Below are 18,534 nucleotides of genomic sequence, written 5' to 3' on the forward strand. Positions count from 1 at the left end.
ATTATAAACATAAAAAAGGCTTCTCCCCTATGTGACGTCTCTGATGTTTATTAACAGCTGATTTCCAAGCAAAATATTTCCCACATTAAGAAAATGAAAACGGCTTCTCCCCTGTGTGACTGCTCTGATGGTGATCAGGAAGCGCTTTCTGGTTAAAATATTTCCCACATTCTGAACAGAAAAAGGCTTCTCCCCTGTGTGGGTTCTCTGGTGAGGTGGCTCAGTGGTTAGCACTGCAGCCTTGCAGTGCTGTAGTCTTGGGTTCAACTCCTACCAAGGACAACATTTGCAAGGAGTTTGTATGTTCTCCCTGTGTTTGCATGGGTTTCCTCCCACACTCCAAAGACATACTGATAGGGAATTTACATTGTGAGCCCCATTGGGGACAGCGATGATAATGTGTGCAAACTGTAAAGGGCTGTGGAATATGTTAGCACTATATAAAAAGAAAGATTATTATTAGTAAGATTCCATTTCTGGTTAAAATATTTCCCACATTGTGAACAGGAAAAATGGCTTCTCTGATGTGATCAAGATTTAGCTTCCATTTAACATGAAAGAAGTTTCTCCCCTGTGTGTTATTTGGTGCCTAACACAATCTGATTTATGTGCAAAACATTTCCCACATTCTGAACATGAAAAACGCTTCTCACCTGTGTGAGTTCTATGGTGATTAACTAAATCTGATTTCTGGATAAAACATTTCCCACATTCTAAACATGAAAAAGGCTTCTCCCCTGTGTGAGTTCTCTGGTGCTTAACCAAATCTGATTTCTGGTAAAAACATTTCTCACATTCTGAACAGGAAAAAGGCTTCTCCCCTGTGTGAGTTCTCTGGTGTCTAACCAAATCTGATTTATGTGCAAAACATTTCCCACATTCTGAACAGGAAAACGGCTTCTCCCCTGTGTGAGTTCTATGGTGATTAACCAATTGTGATTTCCAGTTAAAATATTTCCCACATTCTGAACAGAAAAAAGGCTTCTCCCCTGTGTGAGTTCTTGATGATTAACCAAATCTGATTTCTGGTTAAAACATTTCCCACATTCTAAACAGGAAAAAGGCTTCTCCCCTGTGTGAGTTCTATGGTGATTAACCAATTGTGATTTCCAGTTAAAATATTTCCCACATTCTGAACAGAAAAAAGGCTTCTCCCCTGTGTGAGTTCTTGATGATTAACCAAATCTGATTTCTGGTTAAAACATTTCCCACATTCTAAACAGGAAAAAGGCTTCTCCCCTGTGTGAGTTCTATGGTGATTAACCACATCTGATTTCAGTGTAAAGCATTTCCCACATTCTGAACAGGAAAAAGGCTTCTCCCCTGTGTGAGTTCTGTGGTGTGCAACAAAATGTGATTTCCATGTAAAACATTTCCCACATTCTGAACATGAGAATGACTTCGCCTTAGGAGCAGTTTGTTTTTTAATGCCTCTTTTGTGACTTTGATTTCCCTTAGTAGTCGGTAATGAATCAGGAGATGTGACCTGTTTCATAGGATCAGATGACAGATCTTTGCTGTGAATGGATGATGATATATCTGAAGTAATGGCTATCACTTCAGTTTTATCTTCTAGAATCTCAAGATCATCAGATTTCAAAACTGAAGATGTCAGCTGTTCCTCTGATCTCCTGGGACAGTCATCTGCTAAGATAAAAACAATTATTTATTTATAAAATATGCTTGAGTTTTATATTTTTGAACATTTCTACTTAAACTGTCCATAAAAATGGCAAGCTATGTAAAAAGCTTTAATTATTTACCACGACAATGACAGTTCACAGTCTAATAGAAAACCTTGTTGGATGAACCAGTAGTATGTGGTGTTCAACTGTTTGCTCATTCTGCCTCCCAAATGTAAAGTATAAAAAAAAAATCAATGTTATGTAGGCGAAAATAATACCAATTCTTATCTCACAAAAACAAGTCCCCACTCAGGTCCATCATCTGTCATTGGAAAAACAGAGGTTCCCGCACTATTAGTGGCTCAAAGGCTGCTGAAAAGCAACAAGGTTTCTATAAACCAATCCAGCAAAATCCGCTCTCACTTCGGAGTCTTGCAGTGTGCGCAAACAACATTTAGGATCCCTGTATTTAGCAATATTATAGAGAGAAGAACCCACTTAATTTGCGGTGTCTCCTGGAGCACAATCTGGGCACTATATGCTGGGTAATAAAATATCAAATGTGTAATTTTCACTCTCCAACATCCACTATTCATTTCCGGAAAGTTGCTGTGGAGTCAAAATATTCACTCCTCCTACACACATGGTCAAAATTGTTGGTACCCCTCGTTTAATAACAGAAAAACCCACAATGGTCACAGAAATAACTTGAATCTGACAAAAGTAGAAATAAATAAAAAATCCATGAAAATGAGCAAATGAAAGTCAGACATTGCTTTTCAACCATGATTCCACAGAATTAAAAATAAATAAATAAAACTCATGAAATAGGCCTGGACAGAAATGAAGGTTCCCTTAACTAAAATATATTGTTGCACAACCTTTTGAGGCAATCACTGCAATCAAACGATTCCTGTAACTCTCAATGAGACTTCTGCACCTCTCGACAGGTATTTTGGACCACTCCTCAAGAGCAAACTGCTCCAGTTGTCTCGTGTTTGAAGGTTGCCTTTTCCGGACGACATGTTTCAGCTCTTTCCAAAGATGCTCATTAGAATTTAGGTCAGGGCTCATAGAATGCCACTTGAGAATAGTCCAAAATTTTCCTCTTAGCCATTCTTGCGTGTTTTAGCTGTGTATTGTGTGTCATTATCCTGTTGCAAGACCCATGACCTGTGACTGAGATTCTAGACACCCTGTGCCATATGCAGCAAAGCAGCCCCAGAACGTAACCGAGTCTCCTCCATGTTTCACAGTAGGGACAGTGTTCTTTTTGTGATATGCCTCATTTTTCCACCTGAGAACATAGAGCTGATGTGCCTTGCCAGAAAGTTCCATTTATATCTCATCTGTCCATAGGAAATTCTCCCAGAAGATTTGTAGCTTGTCAACATGTAGTTTGGCAAATTCCAGTCTTTTTTTAATGATTTTTTTCAACAATGGTGTCCTCCTTGGTTATCTCCCATGAAGACCACTTTTGGCTCATACAATGACAGACGGTGCAATCTGACACTGATGTTCCTTGAGCTTGAAGTGCACCTTTAATCTGTTTAGAAGTTTTTCTGGGCTCTTTTGTTACCATTCGTATTATCCGTCTCTTTGATTTGTCATCAATTTTCCTCCTGCGGCCACATCCAGGGAGGTTGGCTCCAGTCCCATGGAGCTTACATTTCTGAATAATATGTACAATTGTAGTCACAGGAACATGAAGCTGCTTGGAGATGGTCTTATAACTTTTACCTGTAACATGTTTGTCTATAATTTTCCTTCTAATCTCCTGAGACATCTCTCTTCTTTGCTTCCTCTCGTCCATGTTGAGTGTGATACACACCATGTCACCAAACAGCACAGTGAGTATCTGTAGCCTCTATACAGGTCACTCACTGATTCCAAGACTGTAGACACCTGTGATGCAAATTAGTGAACATACCTTGATTTACACATTCTGTGGAAGCTTGGTTGAAAAGCAATGTCTCACTTTCATTTGTAAATTTTCATAGATTTTTTATTTATTATTACTTTTGTATTACTTTTGTCAGATTCAAGTTATTTCTGTGACCATTGTGGATTTTTCTGTCATTAAACGAGGGGTACCAACAATTTTGACCATGTGTGTATAGAATACATCCATCAATGAATTAATTAATTACATGGAATTACTTTATGGGGATTTCGACTATTTTGGTTTTCGGTCTTTTTTTTCATATTAGGGCTTCTGCATATGGTGTGTCCAATCTCATCTGGGATCTGTTCCTACTGTCCATCTGGAGTAATCTGCTCCCTACTTCAGCCAGTTGGAAAGTACCACACCCTACTAAAGCGCAAAGCACATGGCCAGAATCTACCAGTTACAGTGTTGTCTCCTCTGGTTCAGTCCTCTGTGCTCAGCTTGCGGCTTGTGTATTTGTTTCCTGCTGTCACTGTGGCCCGTTTACTGACTACTCTTATGTCTTCTGATTCTGGCCTTCTGGTTCTGACCCAGCTACCTGACTATTCTTCTTGCCATCTAACACCACATAATAGCAGGTAACACCATGGTCCAAGCCTAGGGGTCCCAGTGTAAGTCCAGATCCACGTAATGGTGTTAAAGGGCGATGAGCAAGGCAATCCTTGGGATATAGAAAGCAGAGAAGATAGAGCAAAGCATGGTCATGGAGGACATCTTTTGAGCTGCCAGGTGACCATGAACAGTGCTCCCAATACATTTTGTCTACAAACTATTCCAGCTAGATCTGCATTCAAATAGCTAAATGGCGCTCCTTCCCTTCTGAACACTGCCATGTGCCCAGACAGTAGTGTACAACCGTATGTAGGGTATAGTGCGAAGCTGGAAAATAATTTGTAAGATCCATTTGTTTTCTATTATCCTTTGTGAATAATTTATCACCACATAAAGTGACACACGTCAGATATTAATAATGGGGCCTGATTAAGAACACAAAACTGGCTGCAGGAAGAGGTTAAATCAGAGGATTTTGGACACTACTGTAATCAAACACTGTGACTATAGACAATAACATCTACTGAAATGATCAAACTCCACAGTCTCCATCAGTAATAAATGAGTAGCTAGTGGTGAAACCTCTCTGGGGTAATTATTATTATTATTTATTTCTATAGCGCCATTAATTCCATGGTGCTGTACATGAGAAGGGGGGTTACATACAAAGTTATAGATATTGTTAACAGTAAACAAATTTACAATGACAGACTGGTACAGAGGGGAGAGGACCCTGTCCTTGCGGACTTACATTCTATGGGATAGTGGGGAAGAGACAGAACGTCGGGGGTGCAGCAGCTCTGGTGGAGATGAGGCAGCAGAATCGTCATTGCAGGCTGTAAGCTTTCCTGAAAAGATGGGTTTTCAGGTTCCGTTTGAAGGAACTGAGGGTGGTGGATAATCGGACGTGGTGAGGCATGGCATTCCAGAGGATAGGGGATATTCGGGAGAAATCTTGGCAGGCGGTTGTGTGAGGAAAGAATAAGTGTGGAGGAGAGTAGGAGGTCTTGGGAGGATCGAAGATTATGTGAGGGAAGATATTGGGAGATTAGTTCAGAGATATAGGGAGGGGAAAGTTTGTGGGTGACTTTTTAGGTCAGTGTTAGTAGCTTGAACTGGATTCGTTGGGGAATTGGGAGCCAATGGAGAGATTTGCAGAGGGGGGGAGACAGGGGAGTGGCGAGGAGAGAGGTGGATTAGTCGGGCAGCAGAATTGAGGACAGACTGGAGTGGTGCAAGAGAGTTAGCAGGGAGGCCACTGAGGAGAGTGTTGCAGTAGTCAAGGTGGGAGATGATGAGGGCATGTACAAGAGTTTTAGTAGATTGAGGACTGAGGAAGGGACGGATTCTGGAAATATTTTTGAGTTGGAGGCGACAGGAGGTAGCAAGAGATTGGACGTGTGGTTTGAAGGACAGGGCAGAGTCGAGAATTACAGCGGATTTCACGTGCTGGAGAGAGTGTGATACCGTTTACCATAATAGATAGATCGGGTAGGGAAGATATGTGAGATGGAGGAAAGATAATGAGTTCAGTTTTATCTACGTTGAGTTTTAGGAAGCGAAAGGTGAAAAAGGAGGATATGGGATTCCGGACAGCAGAAAGGTGACATCTGGGCCAGAGAGGTAGATCTGAGTGTCGTCCGCATAGACATGGTACTGGAAGCCATGGGACTTTATGAGTTGTCCTAGGCCAAGAGTATAGATGGAAAAAAGTAGGGGCCCCAGGACAGAGCCTTAGGGGACTCCAACAGAGAGGGGGCGGGATGAGGAGGTAGTGTGGGAGTGGGAAACGCTGAATGTGCGGTCAGAAAGGTATGAGGAAATCCAGGACAGGGCAAGGTCTTTGATGCCAAGGGAAGAAAGAATCTGTAGAAGTAGGCAGTGGTCAACTGTGTCAAAGGCAGAGAACTGGTTAAGGAGGATGGAGAACTGTCTGTTAGCTTTGGCTGTGCGCAAGTCTTTAGTACTATTGGTCAGTAATTTTGGGTTGAGGAAAGGACGGATTCTGGAAATATTTTTGAGCTGGAGGCGACAGGAGGTAGAAAGAGCTTGGATGTGCGGTTTGAAGGACAGGGCAGAGTCAAAGGTTACTCCGAGGCAGCGGACTTCCGGTACTGGGGAAAGTGTGATGTCATTAATTGTTTTAGTTAGGTTGGGTAAGGAAGATCTGTGAGATGGAGGAAAGATGATGAGTTCAGATTTGTCCACTAATCTTCACTCTCCTTCGCTATCCCCAAACCCCTGCACCCTCGAACCAAATAACTATCTTCCCTTCTCTATTACCCCCACCTCGCTTTATCTGCAGACATACTCCTTAACCGCAGACCTATCCTACTAACATACAATACAAGACGATCACTCTCCTTCACCCACCTGCTTTCCCTTTCTCTGCTTCTTCTCACTGCTGGTGACATATCCCACAATCCTGCCCCCCCCCGCCTCATACATCCCACTAATCCTCACCCCTATCTTTCTCACACTAAGAGAAACTACTGCAATCCCTCACACTTAAAACCTGTGCCACTGACCCCCTCCCTCCCGCACCCTCTTTCTGGAGCACTTTGGAATGCTCGCTCCATCTGCAACAAGCTCCACGTGATCCACAACCTCTTTATCTCCCGCAACCTTTCCTTCCTGGCCCTCACTGAGACCTGGCTGACACCCCCTGACATGGCCTCCCCGGCCGCACTGAGTTACGGCGGTATCCCCTTTACCTACACTCCTCGCCCTGGCAACAGACAAGGTGGAGGAGTGGGTTTCCTCCTTTCTAAAAACTGCTCCTTCAATCCTATCCAACCCCCACCCTCCCTTATCCTCCCTTCTTTCGAGGTTCACTCTGTCCGTATTTACTCTCCCTCTAATCTCTAAATGGCTGTCATATACCGACCACCGGGCTCAGCCACTGCCTTCATTGACCAATTCTCCACCTGGCTCCTCCACCTTCTCTCTTCTGACATCCTAACCATCATCATGGGGGACTTCAACATCCCTACTGACACCCTCCAGCCAGCAGCCTCCAAACTCCTGTCACTTACCTCATCCTTTGGACTTACTCAGTGGTCCTCCACAGCCACCCACACAGATGGACATACATTAGACCTCATCTTCACCCGCCTCTGTTCCCTATCTAATCTCACAACCTCTCCCTTCCCCCTATCTGACCACCATCATGCTTATGCATGCCCTCATCATCTCCCGCCTCGACTACTGCAACATCCTTTTCTGTGGTCTCCCTGCTAACACCCTCGCACCTCTCCAGTCCATCCTTAACTCTGCTGCCCGACTAATTCATCTCTCTCCTCACTACTCTTCCGCTTCTCCCCTCTGCAAATCTCTTCACTGGCTCCCATTCCCTCAGAGTATCCAGTTCAAATTACTAATACTGACCTACAAGGCAATCTATAACCTGTCTCCGCCATATGTCTCTGAACTCATCTCCCGATACTTTCCCTCACGTAATCTCTGGTCCTCCCAAGACTTCCTTCTCTCCTCCACACTCATTCGCTCCTCACCCAACCGCCTCCAAGACTTCTCCCGAACTGCCCCTATTCTCTGGAATTCTTTGCCCCAACAAGTCCGACTATCAATCACATTTGGATCCTTCAGATGGAACCTGAAAACCCACCTTTTCAAGAAAGCCTACAGCCTGCAATGACCCCGCTATCTCCTTCTCTCTCACCACTACCGGTGATATCACCTCAACCAACACCGGAACCGTTGCAACCCACCAACCTAGTCTCCTTCCCTACCATCCTGTAGAATGTAAGCCCGAAAGGGCAGGGTCCTCTCTCCCCTCTATCAGTCTATCATTGTTAGTTTGTTTACTGTAAGTGATATCTGTAATTTGTATGTAACCCCTTCTCATGTACAGCACCATGGAATCAATGGTGCTAAATAAATAATAATAATAATTAGTGGAGCAAAAATGGTGATGGCAAATGTAAGCATGGTTAAAGAGCAGAGTAAAAAAAACAAACAAGTAAAGTAAGAAAGCAGTGGTTAGGCTGTGTTCACACACACAGCGTTTTTTTAGCGTTTTTTACCGCGGTTTTCGCTATAAAACCGCTAAAAATAAGCTGCACAGTCATTTCTATGCATTTTGCACTTTTTGTGCACATTGATGTGTTTCTTACCGCGAAAAAACCGCATCGCGGTAAAAAACGCAGCATGCTCATTAATTTTGCGGATTTTCCCCGTTTTAGGCCTCTTCCATGCGGTTTTAAACCGCTGCGGAAAAAAACCGCATCAAAAAACGCAAGCGGAAAAATAGGTGCGGTTTCTGGGAAGGGATTCAGGTTTTTGAGCAGAAAATTTCTGCAACGTGTGCACTTAGCCTAAGTCTTAGGGTATGTGCACACGTTGCAGAAAATTTCTGCACAAAAACCTGAATCCCTTCCCAGAAACCGCACCTATTTTTCCGCGGCGGTTTTTGTGCGTTTTTTGCGCGGTTTTGATGCGTTTTTTACCGCAGCGGTTTCTAAAAGCATGGGAGAAGCCTAAACCGCGGAATAAAACGCAAAATTAATGTGCATGCTGCGGTTTTTACCGCGATGCGGTTTTTTCGCGGTAAAAAATGCATCAATGTGCACAAAAAGTGCAAAATGCATAGAAATGACTGTGCACCTTATTTTCAGCGGTTTTATAGCGGTTTTATAGTGAAAACAGCGGTAAAAACCGCTAAAAAAACGCTGTGTGTGAACACAGCCTTACCTTTTGACCGATTTCTGGTATATTTCTCATGTATCACTTTAAATATGTCACTTCAAATGATGTCACATCTGACCAAGGTCATTTCTGACCTTCTCTGTTCAACTTATACCATTCAAATGTCCATGAAATGAAGCCAGGTGAGGGAGGGAGGAGGAGGAGGGAGTTGGAGGACGGTTTACAGCAGGGGGCAATTAACAGATAATTAGAGTATGGGGCTCGGTGTCGTCACAATCTAAACTATCGTAAGGGCCAATATTTTCTGTCAGATGAGCTTCAAGAGGAAATATTACACATTTATAGAGAACTGTGTATAATAGTGCAGAGCTGAGATGTCTTAAAGGGAACCTGTCAGGATTGTGCTCAGTAACCTACAGACACTGTCAGGTCAGCGCCGTTATACTGATTACAGTGATACCTGGTGATGAAATCCGTCTTGTGGTTGTTGTGTAATCTGTATTTGTAGTTTTCATTTAATGATATTCTCGTGCTCGGAGGCGGGGCTGTGGGTGGGGCTGTGGGCGGGGCTTTGTGTTGCTCTGATTACATATTCATCTGTATTGGCTTATGACAGGTCGCTGACCCCTCACTGACCTGCCCCCATTATTACATAATGCATATAATAGCATTGATATTATTGGTGATAATGCCTATAATATTGTGGCTATTGTGAGGCTTAGAAAAAAAAAAATTACATCCAGCAAAATGTCACCGGTGATGGCGGCGCCTGCACAGTAGCATCTATCTCTTACTTATACATGCTACTGCGCAGGCGCCGCCAACGTCGGTGACATTTTGCTGGATGTAATTTTTTTTTTCTAACCTCACAATAGCCACAATATTATAGGCATTATCCCCAATAATATCAATGCTATTATATGCATTATGTAATAATGGGGGCAGGTCAGTGAGGGGTCAGCGACCTGTCATAAGCCAATACAGATGAATATGTAATCAGAGCAACACATAAAGCCCCGCCCACAGCCCCACCCCAAAGCACGAGAATCTCATTAACTGAAAACTACAAATAAAGATTACACAACAGTAAACCAGAGTTGCCCTCATTTATGGTGGACCATTGGAGCTACTATGGATCCTGAGCAGAAGATTAGAGAAAATAATATTGCTCCCCATTTCAGGAGAGATTGTGCAGTAATCTGAATTCCTTAGGATCAAAAACAATGTAATTGGTTGTAAATTCTATAGAAAAGGGCTTTCACTGCCCAAAGTCATTTGAACAGTTTTGGGTGGAGGAGAATGTTGTGGTCTAGAGGAAAAATGGTGATCATGGTAATACGGCCGGACTACACCACCGATAAAGCAGCCACAGCCGGTGACTGAGAGGAATCTGTGACTTCTCTGCATTCAGTGGTTACTACTCACCTGGGTAGTCATATGTGGGAATCTCCTCTGTAGTATTAATATGGGTCAGATCTTCACCCTGAAAAAAATATTGTAAAAGTCACTGACAGATGGAGAAGTCCCATCTATGATCAGCTCTAATCCTGCCATCTCCACCGCTCTCATTACACAAGTATAAAACATATAATACTGGTGGATAAAACAAGACTGAGCACAAGACCTTCACAGCCGTCTACACATCATAGGGGAGATCTCCTGACACCTTCTCTCCATCTACCTGATGATCCTGAGGAGCACTGGGATCTTCTTGTTTACAGTCCTGTGGAAGAAGAGGACGGGGACATCTCTCTGGTGTTGTCCTCTTACTGGATAGATCTGGAGGAAACACATACAGGGACTGAATTCATTCTCTACATACAGATAATTATAGGCCGTGTGTATTTAGTCCTGTCTATTACCTGGAGATGTGAGGGGCTGGGGAACCTCCATTATGACGTCCTTGTACAGATCTCTGTGTCCTTCTAAATACTCCCTCTCCTCCATGGAGAAATAGACAGCGACATCCTGACACCTTATAGGAACCTGACACATACAATGATACCGTCATCCCCCGATCCCTTCATAGCGTTACTGTATAATGTCCCAGCATTCCCAGCAGTGTCACCTCTCCAGTCAGCAGCTCAATCATCTTGTAGATGAGTTCTAGGATCTTCTGGTCATTGATGTCCTCATGGATCAGGGGGTGAGGTGGAGGCCCCGTGATTGGGCTCAGGGGTCTTCCCCATCCCTCAGACACAGGGTCCTGACAGTGATCACTAGAGGTCTTCTTCACCACTGTGTAATCCTGGTTATGGAGAGACACATTAATAAATCTCACTACAGACATTTCCAGAGTCCTCACCTCTCCAGTTCTGTCCATCTGTTATTCCCATAGATAAGAATGATGTAATGTGATGTCATCAGAATCTCTCACCTCTCCAGTGAGATGGAAGAGGATCTCTAGGGTGAGGTGTAACATCCTCTCCGCCATCTTGTCTCTGTCCATATCCATCCTTGATGGGTAAATCAGGAAAATTCTCTTCTGTAGAAGATCTTCACTGAGAGGATCCGATATTGTAGAGACCTGAATGAGAAGAAGATGATCCGATGTAACATCATAAGAATCCTGTGTAATAATACAATTACTGGAGATAATAAGGGAAACATATGAGGAGATTTATTATCTTACAGGGTTTAGTTTTCTTCCCTGACATCTACTAATAAAACCTATATATTTAGGCCACAGACAACAAGCAGTTTCCTCCTCGGAGTCGGCAGCTGAACACGTTCCTCATAGACTCATCTTCCATAACGCTAATTCTCCTCTCATTACCGACACTGGAATCGGCATTAGCAATACTGCAGGAGAGATTCATTACACGCGACATGAGAAATAACTCCTTCATGATGAGGACGACATCTTCATCTTCTACTGCGGCTCTAGAGACAGATGTGGCCAGAGTGGGTCACTGACTCCATCCCCACCGGCCGTCTATATGAAGGTTTCCCGTCTTCCCCGCACTGGAATCTTCTCTCACGTTAGATCTCAGCTCTGAGTCACACACAGAAGTTTCACATATCTCCAGTTCCAGACAATGACTGAGAGAATCAGCCTCCATTTTATCTGCCACACCCCTGGGAATGGTACATGTAAGCAGTCATTCCCACCCATCACTGGAATGGCCTAATAACTCTCTCAGCACTATATGTGCTGGAGCATTCTTCCGAGCTCACATCACCGCAGCTAAGAGCCACGATGACACATATCTCCCCTCAAGGACTCGTCCGGCGCCCATCTTACACCCCCATACACAGTAGACTAAAATTCCATGAAAGCACTGATTTCGGGGGGTTTGGCCGACCATATAATGTATTTGGGGGCCTCCCGACAGATGATGTCAGGGCAGAGAAGGATCTGACATCCTGAATTTCAGAGGATAATCCGTTTGTTCTTCCTGTAGATAATCCTCCTCTAGAGGAGTCTGGAGGCGACTCTCTCATACAGACCACAGGAAAGCTGGAATATTTGTGTGTATGGGGGAGTCGGGAGAGATCGCCGTCTGCCAAATGACCGTTCAGCCAACTCTGATCTCATGTGTATGGGGCCGTTAGTATTACACTGACAGGCAGTGATGATACACGGCACTACAGTAGTACAGGGCATCACCGGAGCCATCAGAGACTTGTATGTTGTGTGATCACACTGATCAGAGGGGTTTAAAAAAGGTTTAAAGTGGAAAATAAATCACAGTTTCAGCAACAAGAAATATCCGTCACTATATGGAAAGCAGAGTCACTGCACAATGTTAGTTACGTCACGTCCATAACTACTTTATTATACTCTATTATCCTGTACACAGTGGAGTAGATAGAAATCACAGATCCCACAGCAATAGCTGGAATTGGACCCTCCAACGCAAAGAAAAAAAACCAATCTCTCTATCTGTATACACTGTTCAAAAAAATAAAGGGAACACTTAAACAACAGAATATAACTCCAAGTAAATCAAACTTCTGTGAAATCAAACTGTCCACTTAGGAAGCAACACTGATCGACAATCAATTTCACATGCTGTTGTGCAAATGGAATAGACGACAGATGGAAATTATTAGCAATTATCAAGACACCCTCAATAAAGGAGTGGTTCTGCAGGTGGGGACCACAGACCACATCTCAGTAACAATGCTTTCTGGCTGATGTTTTGGTCACTTTTGAATGTTGGTTGTGCTTTCACACTCATGGTAACATGAGACGGACTCTACAACCCACACAAGTGGCTCAGGTAGTGCAGCTCATCCAGGATGGCACATCAATGCGAGCTGTGGCAAGAAGGTTTGCTGTGTCTGTCAGCGTAGTGTCCAGAGGCTGGAGTTGCTACCAGGAGACAGGCCAGTACACAAGGAGACGTGGAGGGGGCCGTAGGACGGCAACAACCCAGCAGCAGGACCGCTACCTCCACCTTTGTGCAAGGAGGAACAGGAGGAGCACTGCCAGAGCCCTGCAAAATGACCTTCAGCAGGCCACAAATGTTCATGAGTCTGCACAAACGGTTAGAAACTGACTCCATGAGGATGGTCTGAGGGCCCTACATCCACAGATGGGGGTTGTGCTCGCAGCCCAACACCGTACAGGACGCTAGGCATTTGCCACAGAACACCAGGATTGGCAAATTCACCACTGGCGCCCTGTGCTCTTCACAGATGGAAGAAGGTTCACACTGAGCATATGTGACAGCCGTGACAGAGTCTGGAGACGCCGTGGAGAGCGATCTGCTGCCTGCAACATCCTTCAGCATGACCGGTTTGGCAGTGGTCAGTAATGGTGCGGGGTGGCATTTCTTTGGAGGCCACACGATGTTGGGCTGTGAGCACAACCCCCATGGAGACACAATTGTGCCTTTACCTGGAGATAAATTCCCAGTGGGGGCAATTTCCAAAATGCAATAACTTAAGTGGGGAATTCAGCTCTTTTCTCACTTAAGGGATCTGTATATGGAGTCTACAAACTACAGTGGGGAAATAAGGATTTGTTACGCTGCCAATTTTGGGGCTAAAATCACATTTTTGTGAGGAAATAAAGTAAAATTGTCATTTTTTCCTTCCACATTGCTGAAATTCCTGTCACACTATCCGGATTCAGATATTGTCCTGTCAGAAAGGAGAATACAGGGAGCGAAAGGGTTAATAGGACTCACAGGAGGAACCGGCCCAGAAAGCAGAAGATCCAGGAGTGTCCGACACATATATGACTGCTCTGTGCACAGGACCTGTGATGAGGTCACAGGAGGGGAGGAGTCAGGGGTCACATGATCAGGGGCCTCAGTGTGTGCAGGACTCAGTGTGCTGGAGCGCTCCCGATAATCAGCTGCGTGTGTCGCGCTGTGTGATAGTCACAGCACCTGCATGGAGGGCGACACACGCAGCTGATTATCGGGAGCGCTCCAGGGATCCGGGGTCCCGATGCAGCTATTCGGTAAGTGATATTAGCCAATAACAACTTCTCCGACGATATTCGCTCATCTCTAGTAATAACAGCTCAAAGAAATTCACCGAACTTTTCATTAAGTTTAATAGTAAGACCCTATTAAATATTGAGCACCAGCGGGATGAAGCATTGACAGTGGCATGTAAAAGTGTGGGCGCCCCGGGTCAAAATGACTGTTATTGTGAGCAGCAGTAAGATGAAGATGAAATGATCTCTAAAAGGCCGAACCTCTAAGATGACACATGGCCTTTGTATTTTAGGCAAAAATATTAATAAAAAAAAAATATAGACTTTTTACAATTTCATAATTGCAAAAAGGAAAAAGGGCGATGCAAAACTATGGGCACCCTTGGAGATTTGTGTACTGAGACAATTTTGATCAAGATTTCACACCTTAATTAGCTTGTTAGGGTTATGGTGAGATCACATGGTGACCAGGAGCTACAGTCTGAGGAAAGGGCTAAAAAGCCTTCACTAGACCCCTGTACAGCTGTATAATGAGGCCCAGGCTTTATAGTGAAGGGACAGGAGTGAGGGCCTGTGCCCAGGAGCTACAGTCTGAGGAAAGAGCTAAAAAGCCTTCACTAGACCCCTGTACAGCTGTATAATGAGGCCCAGGATTTATAGTGAAGGGACAGGAGTGAGGGCCTGTTCCCAGGAGCTACAGTCTGAGGAAAGGGCTAAAAAGCCTTCACTAGACCCCTGTACAGCTGTATAATGAGGCCCAGGCTTTATAGTGAAGGGACAGGAGTGAGGGCCTGTTCCCAGGAGCTACAGTCTGAGGAAAGTGCTAAAAAGCCTTCACTAGACCCCTGTACAGCTGTATAATGAGGCCCAGGCTTTATAGTGAAGTGACAGGAGTGAGGGCCTGTGCCCGGAGCTACAGTCTGAGGAAAGGGCTAAAAAGCCTTCAATAGACCCCTGTACAGCTGTATAATGAGGCCCAGGCTTTATAGAGAAGGGACAGGAGTGAGGGCCTGTGCCCAGGAGCTACAGACTGAGGAAAGGGCTAAAAAGCCTTCACTAGACCCCTGTACATCTGTATAATGAGGCCCAGGCTTTATAGTGAAGGGACAGGAGTGAGGGCATGTTCCCAGGAGCTACTGTCTGAGGAAAGGGCTAAAAAGCCTTCACTAGACCCCTGTACAGCTGTATAATGAGGCCCAGGCTTTATAGTGAAGGGACAGGAGTGAGGGCCTGTTCCCAGGAGCTACAGTCTGAGGAAAGGGCTAAAAAGCCTTCACTAGACCCCTGTACAGCTGTATAATGAGGCCCAGGCTTTATAGTGAAGGGACAGGAGTGAGGGCCTGTTCCCAGGAGCTACAGTCTGAGGAAAGGGCTAAAAAGCCTTCACTAGACCCCTGTACAGCTGTATAAAGAGGCCCAGGCTTTATAGTGAAGGGACAGGAGTGAGGGCCTGTGCCCAGGAGCTACAGTCTGAGGAAAGAGCTAAAAAGCCTTCACTAGACCCCTGTACAGCTGTATAATGAGGCCCAGGATTTATAGTGAAGGGACAGGAGTGAGGGCCTGTTCCCAGGAGCTACAGTCTGAGGAAAGGGCTAAAAAGCCTTCACTAGACCCCTGTACAGCTGTATAATGAGGCCCAGGCTTTATAGTGAAGGGACAGGAGTGAGGGCCTGTTCCCAGGAGCTACAGTCTGAGGAAAGTGCTAAAAAGCCTTCACTAGACCCCTGTACAGCTGTATAATGAGGCCCAGGCTTTATAGTGAAGGGACAGGAGTGAGGGCCTGTGCCCGGAGCTACAGTCTGAGGAAAGGGCTAAAAAGCCTTCAATAGACCCCTGTACAGCTGTATAATGAGGCCCAGGCTTTATAGAGAAGGGACAGGAGTGAGGGCCTGTGCCCAGGAGCTACAGACTGAGGAAAGGGCTAAAAAGCCTTCACTAGACCCCTGTACATCTGTATAATGAGGCCCAGGCTTTATAGTGAAGGGACAGGAGTGAGGGCATGTTCCCAGGAGCTACTGTCTGAGGAAAGGGCTAAAAAGCCTTCACTAGACCCCTGTACAGCTGTATAATGAGGCCCAGGCTTTATAGTGAAGGGACAGGAGTGAGGGCCTGTTCCCAGGAGCTACAGTCTGAGGAAAGGGCTAAAAAGCCTTCACTAGACCCCTGTACAGCTGTATAATGAGGCCCAGGCTTTATAGTGAAGGGACAGGAGAGAGGGCCTGTTCCCAGGAGCTACAGTCTGAGGAAAGGACTAAAAAGCCTTCACTAGACCCCTGTACAGCTGTATAATGAGGCCCAGGCTTTATAGTGAAGGGACAGGAGTGAGGGCCTGATCCCAGGAGCTACAATCTGAGGAAAGGGCTAAAAAGCCTTCAATAGACCCCTGTACAACTGTATAATGAGGCCCAGGCTTTATAGTGAAGGGACAGGAGTGAGGGCCTGTGCCCAGGAGCTACAGTCTGAGGAAAGAGCTAGAGCTAAAAAGCCTTCACTAGACCTCTGTACAGCTGTATAATGAGGCCCAGGCTTTATAGTGAAGGGACAGGAGTGAGGGCCTGTTCCCAGGAGCTACAGTGTGAGGAAAGGGCTAAAAAGCCTTCACTAGACCCCTGTACAGCTGTATAATGAGGCTCAGGCTTTATAGTGAAGGGACAGGAGTGAGGGCCTGTTCCCAGGAGCTACAGTCTGAGGAAAGGACTAAAAAGCCTCCACTAGACCCCTGTACAGCTGTATAATGAGGCCCAGGCTTTATAGTGAAGGGACAGGAGAGAGGGCCTGTTCCCAGGAGCTACAGTGTGAGGAAAGGGATAAAAAGCCTTCACTAGACCCCTGTACAGCTGTATAATGAGGCCCAGGCTTTATAGTGAAGGGACAGGAGTGAGGGCCTGTGCCCAGGAGCTACAGACTGAGGAAAGAACCAAAAAGCCTTCACTAGACCACTGTACAGCTGTATAATGAGGCCCAGGCTTTATAGTGAAGGGACAGGAGTTAGGGCCTATTCCCAGGAGCTACAGTCTAAGGAAAGGGCTAAAGAGCCTTCACTAGACCCCTGTACAGCTGTATAATGAGGCCCAGGCTTTATAGTGAAGGGACAGGAGAGAGGGCCTGTTCCCAGGAGCTACAGTCTGAGGAAAGGACTAAAAAGCCTTCACTAGACCCCTGTACAGCTGTATAATGAGGCCCAGGCTTTATAGTGAAGGGACAGGAGTGAGGGCCTGTGCCCAGGAGCTACAGTCTGAGGAAAGGGCTAAAAAGCCTTCACTAGACCCCTGTACAGCTGTATAATGAGGGCCAGGCTTTATAGTGAAGGGACAGGAGTGAGAGCCTGTGCCCAGGAGCTACAGTCTGAGGAAAGGGCTAAAAAGCCTTCACTAGACCCCTGTACAGCTGTATAATGAGGCCCAGGCTTTATAGTGAAGGGACAGGAGTTAGGGCCTGTTCCCAGGAGCTACAGTTTGAGGAAAGGGCTAAAGAGAATTCACTAGACCCCTGTACAGCTGTATAATGAGGCCCAGGCTTTATAGTGAAGGGACAGGAGTGATGGCCTGATCCCAGGATCTACAGTCTGAGGAATGGACTAAAAAGCCTTCACTAGACCCCTGTACAGCTGTATAATGAGGCCCAGGCTTTATAGTGAAGGGACAGGAGTGAGGGCCTGTTCCCAGGAGCTACAGACTGAGGAAAGGCCAAAAAGCCTTCACTAGACCCCTGTACAGCTGTATAATGAGGCCCAGGCTTTATAGTGAAGAGACAGGAGTGAGGGCCTGTTCCCAGGAGCTACAGTCTGAGGAAAGGGCTAAAGAGCCTTCACTAGACCCCTGTACAGCTGTATAATGAGGCCCAGGCTTTATAGTGAAGGGACAGGAGAGGGGGCCTGTTCCCAGGAGCTACAGTCTGAGGAAAGGACTAAAAAGCCTTCATTAGACCACTGTACAGCTGTATAATGAGGCCCAGGCTTTATAGTGAAGGGACAGGAGAGAGGGCCTGTTCCCAGGAGCTACAGTCTGAGGAAAGGACTAAAAAGCCTTCACTAGACCCCTGTACAGCTGTATAATGAGGCACAGGTTTTATAGTGAAGGGACAGGAGTGAGGGCCTGTGCCCAGGAGCTACAGTCTGAGGAAAGGGCTAAAGAGCCTTCACTAGACCCCTGTACAGCTGTATAATGAGGCCCAGGCTTTATAGTGAAGGGACAGGAGTGCGGGCCTGTGCCCAGGAGCTACAGTCTGAGGAAAGGGCTAAAAAGCCTTCACTAGACCCCTGTACAGCTGTATAATGAGGGCCAGGCTTTATAGTGAAGGGACATGAGTGAGAGCCTGTGCCCAGGAGCTACAGTCTGAGGAAAGGGCTA

At 45.5% G+C, this 18,534-nt stretch overlaps 2 protein-coding genes across 2 annotated transcripts in view; one reads left to right on the plus strand and one right to left on the minus strand.

Moving 5' to 3' along the window:
* Window positions 1-18,534, plus strand: part of LOC141082412 (oocyte zinc finger protein XlCOF29-like) — a 264,186-nt gene that overhangs the window by 36,755 nt on the left and 208,897 nt on the right. The window lies entirely within an intron of this gene.
* Window positions 888-18,534, minus strand: part of LOC141082330 (gastrula zinc finger protein XlCGF66.1-like) — a 55,977-nt gene continuing 38,330 nt past the window's right edge. The window contains exons 4-7 of the mRNA XM_073566277.1: window positions 10,653-10,776; window positions 10,472-10,569; window positions 10,216-10,273; window positions 888-1,644 (exon numbers count right to left, since the gene is read on the minus strand). Coding sequence (XP_073422378.1) covers window positions 1,049-1,644; window positions 10,216-10,273; window positions 10,472-10,569; window positions 10,653-10,776 — 876 coding nt within the window. The 3' untranslated portion in view covers window positions 888-1,048. The remainder of the gene's footprint in view (window positions 1,645-10,215; window positions 10,274-10,471; window positions 10,570-10,652; window positions 10,777-18,534) is intronic.

Source organism: Dendrobates tinctorius, unplaced genomic scaffold, assembly GCF_039654945.1.
Source record: "Dendrobates tinctorius isolate UK_male_01 unplaced genomic scaffold, ASM3965494v1 ptg000017l, whole genome shotgun sequence".
NCBI classification, from domain to species: Eukaryota; Metazoa; Chordata; class Amphibia; order Anura; family Dendrobatidae; genus Dendrobates; species Dendrobates tinctorius.